Source organism: Haliotis rubra, unplaced genomic scaffold, assembly GCF_003918875.1.
Source record: "Haliotis rubra isolate DU_JTF1 unplaced genomic scaffold, ASM391887v1 Scf35, whole genome shotgun sequence".
Classification (NCBI taxonomy): domain Eukaryota; kingdom Metazoa; phylum Mollusca; class Gastropoda; order Lepetellida; family Haliotidae; genus Haliotis; species Haliotis rubra.
Window position 1 is genome coordinate 339,249 of NW_025767024.1, and position 15,269 is coordinate 354,517.

The 15,269-nt window shown below is 38.6% G+C and overlaps 2 protein-coding genes across 2 annotated transcripts; one reads left to right on the top strand and one right to left on the bottom strand.

The window, feature by feature from the left end:
* Positions 1-1,675: 1,675 nt before the first annotated feature.
* On the top strand, positions 1,676-7,220 carry LOC124285023. Its single transcript, XM_046721166.1, has 3 exons — positions 1,676-1,738; positions 2,617-2,723; positions 5,974-7,220. Exons 1-3 carry the CDS (start codon positions 1,704-1,706, stop codon positions 6,741-6,743), a joined length of 912 nt encoding a protein of 303 aa, XP_046577122.1. The 5' UTR covers positions 1,676-1,703; the 3' UTR covers positions 6,744-7,220.
* A 2,411-nt stretch (positions 7,221-9,631) lies between these two features.
* On the bottom strand, positions 9,632-15,022 carry LOC124284966 (sorting nexin-11-like). The gene is made up of 5 exons (XM_046721095.1): positions 15,007-15,022; positions 13,557-13,611; positions 13,072-13,170; positions 12,264-12,422; positions 9,632-11,495 (listed from the first exon to the last, which is right to left on the bottom strand). Exons 1-5 carry the CDS (start codon positions 15,020-15,022, stop codon positions 11,186-11,188), a joined length of 639 nt encoding a protein of 212 aa, XP_046577051.1. The 3' UTR covers positions 9,632-11,185.
* Positions 15,023-15,269: the final 247 nt, after the last annotated feature.

Here is a 15,269-nt window from a genome sequence, read left to right on the forward strand (position 1 = left end):
GTGGTGTGGAGTATTGCGCGGTATAAAGTACCCTCATTATTATATAACGTATGTTATATTAGGGATTACACTTTCTTAGTAAAATTACAGATTCTAGTACTTTTGGGGTTGAGTCCGATCCGGGATTCGAACCCACACACACCAGAGAGTCAGGCACCTAATCGCCAGCACACAAAGTCAGACGCCTAGACTGCTCAGTCTGACTTTGTGTGCTGGCGATCCCTCTCAAATGATTGGAATAATGAGTTCGAATCCAACAACCTAAAAAGTACTAGAATCTGTAGGGTTTACTAAGAAAGTGTAATCCCAAATATAACATACGTTACATTTGACCACTTTCTAAAATGGCATTGTGTATCTCATTATTATATGTTTTGAAACAAGATTATTATTTATTTGCTACCATATGTCTATTCAATGCAAGATTTAGAATTTTTTACAATGAAAACAATCACAATAAGAATTTAATAAAACAAAAACCCACTGGTGTCTCAACGGCGTTGGTACAGAAGAATGCGCAGCTTTAACCCCCATCCTTGAAATATTGCCAATATGCTTACCAAAGTCGATTATTCCATATAGTAAATGAAACAGGTCTTCTCCGAAGAAGGACGAAAGGACCACCTGCGTCGATGAAAGAATCACCTGCGTCGATGAAAGGATGCGGCTGCATTTAAGTACTAGCCATGATGTCAGACTGAAGCTGGTTTTATGAGTGTTAGCCCACTGATGATACCATGCCGCAGTGAAGCACTGAGATACCAATACCCCACTCAGACACATTATACTGACTCCGAGCCGACCAGTCCTTGTTGTACCCATTAATGCCGAGCGCCAGGCAGGGACCAACAAGTACCATATTTTAACGTCTTTTGGTATGACGCGGTCGGGGATCGAACCCGCGACCTTCCGCTCTCCGGGCAGACGCTCTAACCACTACACCACGGAGGCGGTTGATGAAAGTAGCTTTTAAGTACATGAAAGCATAACCTGGAAATCATTTACGTCGAGCAAAACATCACCTATGTATATTAAGGTATCTTCAGAATAGATGAAAGCATAATCTACGTGGAAATAATGTCCCATTTATGTCAATGAAACTATCCTCTACGCAGATTATAGTTTCCTCTAATTGATAATTGAATTAGAGGGTGGCACTAATAAGATTCCATACATGCAGAATAGATCCAGGATAGAATTGATCTTCAGTAACCCATGCTTGTCGTAGGAGGCGACTAACGGGATCGGGTGGTCAGGCTTGCTGACTTGGTTGACACATGTCATCGTATCCCAGCTGCAGAGATCGATGCTCATACAGTTGATCACTGGATTGTCTGTTACAGATTCGATTATTTACAGACCGCGGCCATATAGCTGGAATATTGCTGAGTGCTGTGCATGTGTAAACCTAAACTCACTCACTAACCCATACATGCAGGACACATGGGTCAATAATTATTTTTAAATTTTAATTATGAATTCCTCTTGTTGGTTACACCATACTCGGGGATGAGACAGACGTTTGCAAGAGACATAATGATTGGATAGAATACACAACATTTCACTGCCATGCTGGGTTTATTTTGCGAGTTTCCTTGTGTGCTTCTCAAAATCTATCGACAACGGGCCACTCGGTATATTTTAAGGGCGCTTAAATCGTTCAAGGCAGTTATTTCCCTTTGAACTCAGCCCGACTTGCCGAAATGACTTCCAGAAATATAATCTTGTGCTTTTCTCGGTAAGACTGAACGACAGAATATACTTGAGCTCGTTAAATACATCGATGAATCGGTTTCTGTTAAATCTAGCTAGGGCTTTTCTAACCGGTTGTGTAATCACAGAGAATGTCTAAAATTGTATTCGACAGCAAAATGTACATAAATCTCGATTCCAGAACAAGTGTGTTACGCCAGTTTATACCCCTGAAATGCATTTATTCTATGTGATTATGTGATTATCATTCATACTATGTATGCCCCTATAATCGATTTATTTATATACATTCATTAACAACAGATCTGCCATAATAATTTAGTACGCTCACGTATTAGAACGATACACATAATGAATATGAAGATCCGAGTGAACGTTGAACTTTGAGCCATGAGACAGAGTTATGTCCCTTGCCCCATTCACTCACTCTCTCTCACTGAAAAGAAATTTGTAAAATGACAAATCACATTGACAGAGTAACAAATTGCATAGTATGAATTAACACTGTATCATTAATTGTAAGGTTTATTACCTGAACACTGCTTTAGTATGATTAAGTAATATTGAAAGATACTAACTTAACAATAATTTGGACAGATTCTAAAATTATATTTGATTGTCTATTCATTGAATCCTAACTTTGGTAATAACATGATATTTAAAGAGGAACAAATTTTATGGATTGACAACTTCTTTATTGCAACAGATGCAACATTTCGGTGTTGATGCTAACATCATTGTCACTTGCTTGATAACAGTGAAGCACTAGACACTGAAATGTCGCATCTGTTTCAGTAAAGAAATTGCCAATAGATACTTTTTGTTCCTCTTCATTATACCAGCTTCTACATGGTACTTGAAGAAGAAGAAATGATTGTTACACCTACCCATTTGTTCTTGCAGGATTGCCCAGCAGATAGGCCACGGGGTGAAGCGTGAGTTCCCCTCTCCCCATCAGTGTGTTCTGTCACTGCCAGGTGGAATGTCCTACGAAGCATTTGATGGCAAAGGTAAATGAAGAATTTGACATGATCTTCAAGTATTCAACAGTCCATGTTTGGTATATGACTCTCACTGATGAAGAGAGGATGTGCCCATCTTCTTCACCGTGTCAAATGCATGTTTGAAAACTCTTTTTACACATATTTATTATATGTCAGCTATAAGTGTTCAGGAAAGTGTCATTAAAAATACACAATTTGGAATTACAGATTTCCAAATTCAAGTTTGAATTGATACTACCTTTAGCTACAGTGTAACCTGTTTAAACCGGCACCCCACGGGACCAAAATAAAATGCCGGTTTGGACAGCAGGGCTCCAGATAAGGGTCGTATTGGTGTATGTACGGATAAAAAATATCCACGATACGGTAGGAAATAATTTAAAAAGCGTAGCAGATACACACCACAGCAATGGTGTACGGTCTTAGAATCATTTACAGACGTTTTTATCTGAAAAAAAGTATTGTTTTATTGTATATTGACCTGTTTATACAAGAGTAGCAATGTTGTGGTGCATATATGAAACGAAACACAAGATTACTGATAAGCCATTAAATTCCAATCAGTACTCTCAATGTACTCTTACTGTTTTCCAGTACTCCAATATTGAAAAAAAAAAGGAGTGCGTACTCCTGATCATGAAATATTATCTGGAGCCCTGAGACAGGGTGCCGGATTAGACAGTGACGATCATTTTCCAACATGGCTGCCATTTACACTCATCAATCTCTCAATCTAGCGTGCCGGAGGAGTGTATTGGATTAAGGGACCTTGATTGGACTGCTCATACCCATGCCGACTTAGAGCGTTTGATTCATCACGCAATCACTACTTCCTGATTATCAAGTGTGCCAGGAGGATTAATTGGTGTGTTGGATTATGGGTCCTTGATTGGACTGCTCATACCCATGCCGGTTTAGAGTGTTAATAACAGTTATTTAAATTGCTTGTTGGGACCTGGAAAGTCGTGCCGGAATACGGAATGGACAGGTGCCGGATTAGACAATGTTTTAATGATCATAATATCATTGTAAAATGGCGGGACCAAAATTTTATGCCGGTTTTGACAGTGTGCCGGATGTTGGTGCAGGTTTCACCGTGAATTTTTGGTTTTGATGTCAGTGGTGTCAAGGTCACAGAGTATGGCCATAAGGGAGAGATGATGATTTTAAGGGGGTCAGCCATTTTGTTCTGGGGAGCTAGAGGGGTCAGCAATTTTGTACACACGCATTCAGGGGTTGTTGGGGAGGCTTGTCAGCAATTTTGTACATAAAAATATGTTTAAAAATATACTTAGAAATTATGGGAGGGGGTCACTGTTTTGTACATAAATTTTAGGGTAGGGGGTTGTCAGTCACATTGTACATGCTTTTCCATAAAAAGCATCATCACCCTGCCTAGCCATAAATTATGAACGGTCCCTAACAGCGATGGACACGCGTTTGGTTTAGTGTCACATTATTTGTTTGTCCGCATTACACAGACAAAAGGCACCATGTTTACAAATCAATTGAACACATTTCCAAACTGAAGACTTAGCTGGGGCTAAAGTTTGGAACTCGAGAAAAGGCCTGAAGCGGGCGGCCTTTTGGTTTGTTTATCCCTAGAACGAATGCCTGTACCAATCTAATTTTTATATTTATGTGGTTTAAAAGTCACGAAAATGCAATTATATGAACAATAAACATTCTCAAAACTATTGATGTATAATAATATAAATGTTAGTAGTTTTAACTACATCTCAAAATTACCGATCAGATGGGGTGAACCGATTCGCAACAGTCTACCGCAATATATCGTGATCGCGGAAGTTCGAATCCACCCCTACTGACCACTGAACTGCTTTGGTTTCCATGGAGGAGTGAGTGAGTATGGTTTTACGCTGCTTTTAGCAATATTTCAGCAATGCAGGACATCAAAAGTGGGCTTCACTCATTGCACCCATGTAGGGACTCGAACTCGGGTCTTCAGCATGACGAGTGAACGCTTTAACCACTCAGCTACCCCGATGCCCCTTTCCATGGAGGAACAGATTTCAAGTAAATCCCAATCATTTCACGGACACTGAACTCATCATGTTGAAAAGTGCGTACATGAGCTTAGTAGAGAATTCATTCATTTTGTCATTGAACTAAATCAAGTTAGATGTGGTGGCGTGTGGTCCTGTGCACAGAGCTCAGGTCACGAATCAGTTGAAGTTAAGCAACGTCGTGCTCGGACAGTGCTTGGATGGGTGACCGTGTTTGGCAGCTTGACTCTTGATCCTTTCTAGGATATCAGTTCTGCCCCATAACGAATTCGAAGCACATGTGATACATGTGGTCTCACCTTAGGCAAGTGAGTTTGTTCAAAATTGCCTCTGTTCACCCAGCAGAAAATGGGTACCCGGTTGGATAAAGTCATGTGACTAACAGGCAGCTTGGGTTATCCGGGGTAATAATAATCAGATTCTGATTAAGTGCCGCGAGCAATCACTTGGTGTTTGGAGACTGTGCGCTATAGAAGATGACTTATTTTTATTATTATTAGATGAAAAAAATCTTTATTGTTTTTCCTCGTGAATCTCACCCATTAGAATAGATATGGTCAGCGACTCAAGTTTGTTGAAGAGACAACCAAATATATTTGATCAAACTGAGTGACTTAGTTCATAGCATGCCATGATTACATTTCTTGTTGGTCATGAAGTCAGTCACAGGATTGTCTGGCCCAGGCTCGGTTATTTACAGACCAAGAGTTTGTACAGATTATAAGTCTTCACATTCTGGCCTTTTTAGAGCCTTTTAAGGCCCAATAATTTTATGACGGTATGGAAACATATATCAGTTGAATAAACATGAAGTTGATCGCATCTGGGACCGAACATCAAGGGGAAATAACTACATCACTCTACTGGGAAAGTTTTGCTTCACGATAGATTTCCAAGGTATTTTTGTATGAATTAGGTTCCTGCAAAATCTTGACAAGTTGTGCTAAATTTAAGGTCTTCTTCGGGTGAAATGTTTAAATTTCAGGCTTATCAAGCCCGTGTGAGCCCTGAGATCACTGTCATATCGCTGGAATATTTTGAGGTGGTGTTCAACAACAAAAAAAACATTCAGATTGTATACGCTCAGAACAAATTAAAGAACACAACTGGAAAGATGTGTGCAGTAATACCCAGCCAGAACCAGGACTACTGCCATTAGAAAATCTTACAGCCATTAAAAATTCTATAACCTCTTTTAATCTGAATATTTTGACATGTTGATGTTGCAGCCCATGTGAAGCCGTGGCATGTGATGAACCTTGTGGAATCTGGACGAGCAATGAGTTTCAACCCCATACCTCACGACGACCGTTCCTACCTTGACTTCAACACTCTCTATGAACAGTACTTGGCATTCATAGCATCTGCAAGACTAGAGATCCATCCAGAGATGTACAGTTATTCGGTGGCAAAGAGTCCCCTCCAGTTGAGTAAGGAACTCCTCTACTATGGTAATTCTTCAACAAACCTAGAAACTAAAGTTACTGAATGTAAAACTGGTCTCCTTCTTGCAAGCTGTCAGCAACAAACAGTTTCAGTTTCCAAGGAAACCCGCCGTCCTGCAGCTCTTCCTGATTGGTGGAAGGAAAAGTATTCCAAGATCAATTTAACAGGTAGTGCACTTCGTGTAGAATCAGCTCAACGTCCCAGCCAATCAGAGGTCAGCTCATATTCACTGACAGTACAAACAAGTGATACGGATACGTATTTCCATGTGAACTGGACTGGTTATTTGAAGTTTTGCCTGGAGGCTTTTGCAGGGTTTAAACATGAAACAGACATATCCGCCAATGTGCTGGAACTGTATCGACCTTTGAAGGTCGCTGAGTTGGGTTATGTGAAGGAATGCAGTCTCGGGGACCTACTGAGGGTGGACTTCTGGTCAGAGCAGACGTCAAATGATAAGGTTAATTTCGAAATCAGAAACACTGCGGATGAGGTAGTATTGTATTGCTCAGTCGAATTTTATCAAGATCTCAATTTGGATTCCAGGTCTTAGCTCCGTACAAAGCATTGATCGTTCCATCAATAAATTAAACAAGCTGCAGCAGTTGACTATGTGTAGCTTACTATTAATGTTTAATGACTGGGCATTAATGACTTTTATTCAACCATTGATTGTTCTGTTAAAATGCTTGCACAGTGGCAACAAACTACCTCACTGAATCCCATATTCTGCAGTCACAGAACAGGTGCATTTACAGAAAACAGTCATTTTTTATCACTAGTTTCTAATTTTTGTAAGACCATATATCCATTAGAGGCCCAGTGTCAGATGTCTTCCATTTTAAAATATACATTTGTTATGGTATTAACGTCTGATGTTATATTGTTTTAGACTTTGGATCTAAGTGAGATTATGATAATGAAACATGTTTGTAGATGCATGTATTTATCTGATTCTAAACTGTCCACATTATGAATCTGAATATTAAGTCTCACATGTCATAAAACAATAAACAGATCCCATCAATTGTTTTCTTCTTCAGTTTAACTTACTGAAATAGAGCCAATTTGTCTGTTGCATCGTATCACCACTCTCATTCAGAGCTTCTGATAGTGTCCAGAGACAAGTTACTGAAGCAAAGTTGAAGGCATCTACCCATGGCATGCCACTTGCCTAGATCAAAGTCAAGTAACACAGATTTGACTTAGGATTTGACATATATTTATGGACTCTCTTGGATGGTTGTTGATTAACAGCAGTATTCCAGCTATATGGCGGCAGCCTGTATATTACTGAGTTTGGACCAAACGATCTAGTGGTCGACATCGTGAGCATCAAACTATGCAATTGGATACGATGACATATGTCAACCAAGTCAGTTAGCCTGACCTCCTGATCCCTATAGCCGCCTGGTACGACAAGCATGGGTTGCTGAAGACCATTTCTAACTCGGTTCTTCATGGGTCTTGACTCTCTTTGGTTGAAGGTTGGTACCTGCTTTAACACAGGAAAGACAAGAGTGCCACAACACAGCTTCCCTGGATGTCAAAAGTCTTAATGTCAGCCCAGACAGCTTCTTAGTTCATGTTTTCAGTATTCAAAACAATGTCCGTTTAGAAACTAAGGACAACTAATGACAGGAAATCAGTCATTGATATTGAAAATATGTGCAAAATACCCCACGTCTTGTCTCATAATTAGTGATTTAACCCCAAAAGAAAAAGCAGGCCAGTTCACCTAACATTTAGACCGATTAAGGGTGTGTGTGAGGTGAGGTGAAATTGGATTTAACGTCGTGCTTGAGAATATTTCGCTCATATGACGACGTGCATGCGTGTGTATGTGCGGCTGCTTGTACTAGCCCAGACTTAAGCTGGTTTTATAGTGCTATAGTGAAGCATGAATACCCCTCTCAGACACGCCAGGCAGGGACCAACAAGTACCATATTTTAACGTCTTTTGGTATGACGCGGTCGGGGATTGAACCCGCAACATTCCGCTCTCCGGGTGGACGCTCTAACCACTACACCACGGAGGCGGTGCTGTCAGGGTGTGGTTTCTACCTTGAGGGGTGGCTTGGTTGATGAATAGGCGTGATATGATGGATGATCCAGTGAGGCGGAGATATGAGAAGTCCCCCGATGACATGGGTGTGATGTGATTTGTATCACGATACAGTACTTTTATTTCATAAGTTCACATGTTATATACTTCTTGCAGGTGGACCGCAACTATGAATCATTTGTTTTATAATTTCATGGTGTATCATAGTGTAAAAACAAGCTTTGGGTCACCTTCAGATTCTGCATTTTGCTAGTTAGAAAATATGTGTACTGAGGAATCTACATCTCTTGAACAGAATATTTTTAATGTGTTTGCATCAATATATCCTATGTGATGAAATAGTTTGTATAATAATTCAGGTGTATCAGAAGCCTCATATCTTGATACTATACTGTACTGTTGTATCTTTAAACCACTAAAAAATATGTATGAATAGTGCCAGTTTTCACATAATGTATATATGATGTTTCATCCAGAAACTCATGCCAACTTGATACTGCCCCAGAAAGCAGAACAGCAACAGGTCAGCCTGGAGGATATACAATCTGCTACACTACAACATGAACACTCCCTTCATGTTTTCATATAAATCATTAAATTTGTGTGTAAGGCTGAGAGTGATGTGTCAAGTAAAGGAAAACATACAAGTGATGCTTGAAACTGTATTTCCACAATGTTTCTAAATCAACAAGAATGGAATATTGACTATTTTTAATGTACAAAAGTTTCACCATATCTCTCAAGAACAAGTTCCCCAGGACACCAAGTATTCTTCTTGTCAGATCATGACAAACTAGGTGCACAACTTTATTCAGGTGATGCAGAGATGTCAATCCTAATTTAGCCCAATAAGTATTTTGGCCAAAATTAGTATTAACTTTTCCAAAGGGTTTTCATATTAAATAAAACATATATAGATATTCTAAGAGCTTGTTATTAACAGTGTACTCATCCAAACAGTATAAGTATCCACATACAGCTTGATACTGAATAAAATGTGGTTGAAATTTATTGTGTATGGTACATATGCTATTTGATGATTTAATTTAATTAAAAAATACGAATACGATAAAACGTATATGGGTTGGCATCTCTGGGTGATGTGACAGATTATTGTATACCTGCTTGACAACGATATAAGAATCTGTATCAAAACGTACCATTAACTGAATAAAGAAGTTGTTCCTTCATAAACTTGGTCCTTATCTAAGTATTGCAATTATTTTTAAAAAATGCAATACAATCTATGTGGTTGTGAGCAGAACCAGCCTGGGTGTATGGTCAACAGCCTATAACAGGTGACCAGGCTTTGACAAAATAGGAACCAGCTCCAGGTTCAGAACAAGGTGAATTCAATAAAAAGTCAAACAAAATAATAAATTTAGGATTTCTTTATTCATAACCTATTGGTAAATCTAAGGCTACGAACAAATGCTATCACAAATGCAACATTAGTCAACCTGAACCAGACATCAACAATAATTACTGTACTAAGAGCACCCAGGCAAACTGAAACGGTTAGGCATATTAAAACCACTCCAGAAGTAGTTTCAGTTTAACTAACTATAATTTCTGTAACAGTTACTTGGCACCCTTTTAGTGCTGCTGTTTTCTCTATTTGCCTCCAAAATGGACCGACAAATTTTTCAGGTGCTAATAAAGATTTCTCACAGATTACTTTAAGCCAAGCCATTAATATGGCGAATATAGTATGTTGAACCCTTGCTACAGCAACCATATTGTCACTATCCATTTTTCAAATAGTGTTTCCATAACGGTTGAAGGTAGAGGTCTCCAGTTTTCAGTTATTAAATACTACTTACTATTACAGCTAAATAGGATTTAAAGTAATAAATAGCCATGTACATAGGTGGTTAACTACTATAACTCAGTATATAAACAGTAGTCTTAAAAATATTTAAATATAAAATATTTAGCGGAAATAATTTCCTTTTTATGAAGGGAAATGCTAAAAAATATACATACTTTTTTGAAAAGACAAATTCATATCACATTCATTGAGGTAGAATACCTATTTATGTACACATCAAATAATGTACATCTTACATACAAAAACATTTGAAACATAAAATGCTGAAAATGAGGCAAAATTTCATCATATGAGATACTCTCTCTGTATAAACTAATTAAACTGAACCTTGCATTACATGTGTTGCGGTGACAATTTAGTCTCAAATTATAAATAATAACATCACATTCCATTCTTGATATTAGAGACACAGGTGATGTCAGTACTTATTTGTTTTGTTATAATGAAATAATCATTTTGTTTACGTACCTAAAGAAATGTACTGTATTTTACAATGTTGTTTAACTGTACATGTTCTATGGAACCAAAAAGGTATATCAACCTACAATTTCCAATAAGGCGGGATTTTGTCGGAGATTTTTTTTCTCTCAAGGTACAATTATTTACTATTAAGGTTCTGTTTTTGCCGATCAAATTATTTTCTATTTTAAAATCCAAGGCTCCCCACCCATCGGGTCGGTCTTAACTAAAGTACCTATCCATTGTCAACTAAAACCTTTTTTTTATATCCAGCATAAGACATTAAAACTGTATTTTACAAGGAAAGGTAAAATGCTAAATTTGATTTTTTTTTACCAACATTAATGCATATATAATCTTTTTTGTTTGCTATTTTGGTAATACAAATTAAAATACAACATACCTTTTTTTGGCACATAAGTTAATGACATGATTAATAAAACCATAATACACTGGGACTATTTGTTTTACCGGGTTTCCCTAATATAGATGAGACTAGAAGACACTTTATTCATACGTTATTTACAGTAACTGCACCACAATACTGTTTATCTATCAACTTGGACCGGATGTGGAAACATGATGCTTGAACCTTAGTTGTCCGATATACATGTAAAGTCACACTAATGTAAAGCCTTCATCAATCAGATAGTCCATCTTGACTGTTTATACTGTAATGTCGAAAGTCTTGAGACGTCAAACATTTCAACTCTGGATAATGTGAACTTCCGTTTGGCTGAACTGTTTTATCTCCTTTTGGCTTGGGGTTATCTCCCTTTGGATCCTCTTCTGACACACTGCTGTTCATGGAAGAAGTTCCGCTGGTATCAACATCACTGGCTTCTATTGATACAAAACTCTCTGTGGACAAAACACTGTCTGAGAGACCACTGTCATGTGACGTGTTGGGGATGCTGATTGAGAGATGTGATTGTGATTGACGAGCAGCTCTGAAATAAATTTAAAAAAATTAAAAAGGGTCTGTGTGTGATTATTCAAGTCATTCGAAAGCAAGAAACTATGGTTCTGACAAACAACAAACTGGAGCCCATCCATGGTTTCTGGTGTGCCAAGACCCGTGGAGGTCCGGGTTAGAATATTGATCTTCAGTAACCCATGCTTGACGTAAGAGGCGACTAACAGGATTGGGTGCTCAGATTCGCTGACTTGGTTGACACATGGTTCCCAATTACTCAGATTGATGCTCATGCTGTTGATCACTGGATTGTCTGGTCCAGACTCGATTATTTACAGACCGCCGGCATATAGCTGGAATATTGTTGAGTGCTGGCGTAAAACTAAACTCACACAATGGTGGGCCAAAGGGAAGCAAACTCTGCCCTGCAAATGTGCAGCACCTGAGAGATAATGTACACAAAAAAACCTCAGTGCTAAGTCATAAGTTGTGAGTTAGCACTTAGTTATAGGGACACCTGCACCCTAAACATTTGGCAACCTACCACGAGAATTTCAAGTGATACTTATATTGTGTCTCACCAGTGGGGATGAGCTTGAGAGTGTGCGTATTGCTTAAAACTGCTTTTGAAGTTACCAATGGAGGGGACACAAGAAAGAGCTTCACATGTGGGAAATCAAACCAGGGCCTTCAGCAAGTTGAACACTGAATAAAATATTTACGATCCATTTGTTTGCCAAAGTTGGCTAAGAACTACCAGGACAGGGCCATTTTGTCCTGTATGTTCAAGACTGGTTCTCACCTGTCTACCTTCTTCCTGCCCCCTGCCTTCCACACACTCTGAATGTATTCCTCTGTCAACTTCCCTGAGATGAAGTCACTGATTTCACTTCCTGTCAAGTCTGTCTGGAGGAACAGGTGCAGCACTGAGTCCGACAGGTACAACTTCTCAGCAATCACACTGAAAATGGAGAAGCATTATATACTTTCATCACAGAATGGGGGTATTGAGGTAATATTAGTTTGTGTGAATATTATATGCATCCAAAAAGGATAACTTTATATACAGGGAAAATACTCCTTCGGCTACATATTACTAGATATGTCTCCTTGGCAAAGGTTTACTCCCATAACACAGACCTCCCAAAACGCAGATAAAAATAGCACACTAATTAATTGGGCCATGCTGGTCACCCCTAATTAATGGCCTGATCCACTCACCTACCATAAGGGATTACCGCTTTGTTAAGTCACTAAGTTGTAGTGGACAACGACAACATTGTCTTAAAACTGCTCCATCTGCTATATGTTGAGTAGAAGCTTGTTCAGCCAGAAGTGTGAATGAGTGAGTGAGTTTTACACCACTTTCAGCAATATTCCAGCAACATCATGGTGGGAACACTAGAAATGGGCTTCCCACTTTGTACCCATGTGGGGAATTGAACCAAGGTCTTCGATGTAATGAGCGAATGCTTTAACCACTAGGTCCTGTGCTTGAAGTGATGGCTACCTGATAGGCTGAGAAGGAATATCAAGTGCACAGTAATCAGTTCACCTGGGTTAGATGTCTAGCCTCACAACATTCATTTTGTTCATGACTTGATACATACCTGTTGAGGAACTTTTCAAGGCCTTCTCGTCTCTTCTGGATAAATTCATCATCAAATCTCTGCATGAAAAACTTCTTTGGTGGAAGATCTGGGGGAGTCCTGCACATTAAAGCAATTCAAATAAACTAAAAGAATATACCTACACTGTTTGGGAAATTTAAAAAAAAATAATAAAAGGGAGAGCTCAATGATTGATCAACAACAGATTGTGACCATAAACCCTACCACAAAACTCATGTGGAAACACAGTGCAAGCAGACACTGATTAATACTACAATCAGGACGATCAAAGAAACTTCCTGTTGAGACACGCACACAATACGTTCCTTATATCAGTAGTTCACGTCTGGATTTAAGAAACATAAAAGATAAGAAACAAACAAATTTAAAGTTTGATTTGATATTTCTTTTTATTAAGTATTGATTAGTCTCCTGGAACCACCGATTATAAGATCACTCTATTGTTTGACACTTTGTGTACTAACCTGCAAGGGTGGTGAAACTTCAGCTGTTTCCTGAGCCACACAAACTCGGGAGAATCTGCGTCTCACAGTAGTATTGGGTAGACTGAAGGCCTGGTTGGCAGTCTGCAATCATGACACTTACAGGCTACACTCAAGACATCAAGTCCCACACAAGGGATTTGGCATGCTCTTCTCACAGAGGTTACTTAAAATATCTTCCTACGAACCTGTTCTCATACAGCCATATTTCCTGGTTCTCGTATAAACCCCTAGCGGCACAAAATCGCAACACAAACTATCTCTCTTCTTTCTATCCAATCAGAACACATGTTACAAGAGGTTCTAGTTTTCTAGCCTTGCGAATGATCACTTTTGAAACAACGTCGCTGATTGCACAACTAAATCTGATTGCAACCAATCATGAATCCTGAACACTCGCACCATGAAAGGGTCGTATTAGAACAGAGGTTCGTAGGAAGATATGACAAGTAACCTCTGTGGGAAGAGAATGGGGATTTGGTATAATTATGGAATAGTGTTTATAATTGGAATAGTAAAAATACTTTAACACACATAAAAATATCTGACCTGACAAAATTTACAAGAGATACAAAAAAAGAAAATAATAACACTGCTTTGCATTATGCTGGTATTCACACAATGCATATTGTGTGGGGTGGGGTGGGGTGTTGTTTCCAGTACAATGGGTAAAAAAGGATATATAATATAGGTTTAATTGCTATTTGTATTGTTAAACTAAACCTAATGTTTCCTCTTTAACAATAGTTTATCAGTATGAAGAAATTATCTCAGTCCTGATAATAACCAATCAAGGAATAACAATCAATTAAACCAGGGATGGTAAAACATTGCCAGTCTGAGGTTTACCTTTATAGTGATGTCGTATGTGGTGTACCGTCCCTCGTCCCATGTGTGGTGTGTCGCAGGGTTCACCACACTGACATGTGGCAAGGGACACTGTAACATAAAAATAAAAAATTGAATAACACATCAGCTTGATATTAATATTAGGGGTGAAACAGTATACCATGGTATTTTGCCTTCGTTTCGGTCCATTTCAGTTCTCTATGATGAATGTTATTTTGATTTCCGCACCATCATTTCTATCTAGTCATAAAATGACAGTTTGTTCATTCAAAATGACATTCAAGATTCATATAGAGAACTGAAATGGACCGAAACGAAGGCCTTGTACCACAATACGGACCATACCATGGTAAGAGGACCGTTTCAACCTTAATTAATATTCTGCAATTTGAATCCTGTCCTTGGTGCACATGTCGTGGTGTACATACTTGTTTATTTTTCATAAAGCACCTGCAGCAACATTGTGTCGCAAACCTCCTGTTTCGATGATCAATGCAATGTGTTTTTTATCATGATATTAATCAATTTCAACTATTATTGCAAGATTTAGTCATGTTCACAAGGCTGTTGCTATAAAACTTACGGCTGATCTGATACATGATTAATGCGTATTGATGGGTGAGTTTTACACTGTTTTTTTATCAACATTACAGCAGGGTACACTAGAAATGGGCTTCACACAGTGTACCTATGTGGGGAATCAACCCAGGTCTTTGGTGTGACAAAACTCCACACCACACCACCCCACATGATTAATGGAACTAGATTAAACAAGGTTTCAGTGGCCAACTTACAGCATAACGGGACACATATTTACGGACATGATTCCACCTTTCAAAAATTACA

What these genes read in the sequence shown, in the direction of transcription:
- LOC124284966 (XM_046721095.1), bottom strand. An exon ending in CTTGAAAAGTTCCTCAACAG is followed by an intron (nt 12,423 to 13,071) that starts GTATGTATCAAG and finishes CTCCATTTTCAG; the next exon opens with TGTGATTGCTGAGAAGTTGT. An exon ending in GGCAGGAAGAAGGTAGACAG is followed by an intron (nt 11,496 to 12,263) that starts GTGAGAACCAGT and finishes AATTTATTTCAG; the next exon opens with AGCTGCTCGTCAATCACAAT.
- LOC124285023 (XM_046721166.1), top strand. Translation starts at nt 1,704, where the DNA reads ATGACTTCCAGAAATATAATCTTGTGCTTTTCTCG. An exon ending in ATAATCTTGTGCTTTTCTCG is followed by an intron (nt 1,739 to 2,616) that starts GTAAGACTGAAC and finishes TTGTTCTTGCAG; the next exon opens with GATTGCCCAGCAGATAGGCC. An exon ending in CGAAGCATTTGATGGCAAAG is followed by an intron (nt 2,724 to 5,973) that starts GTAAATGAAGAA and finishes TTGATGTTGCAG; the next exon opens with CCCATGTGAAGCCGTGGCAT.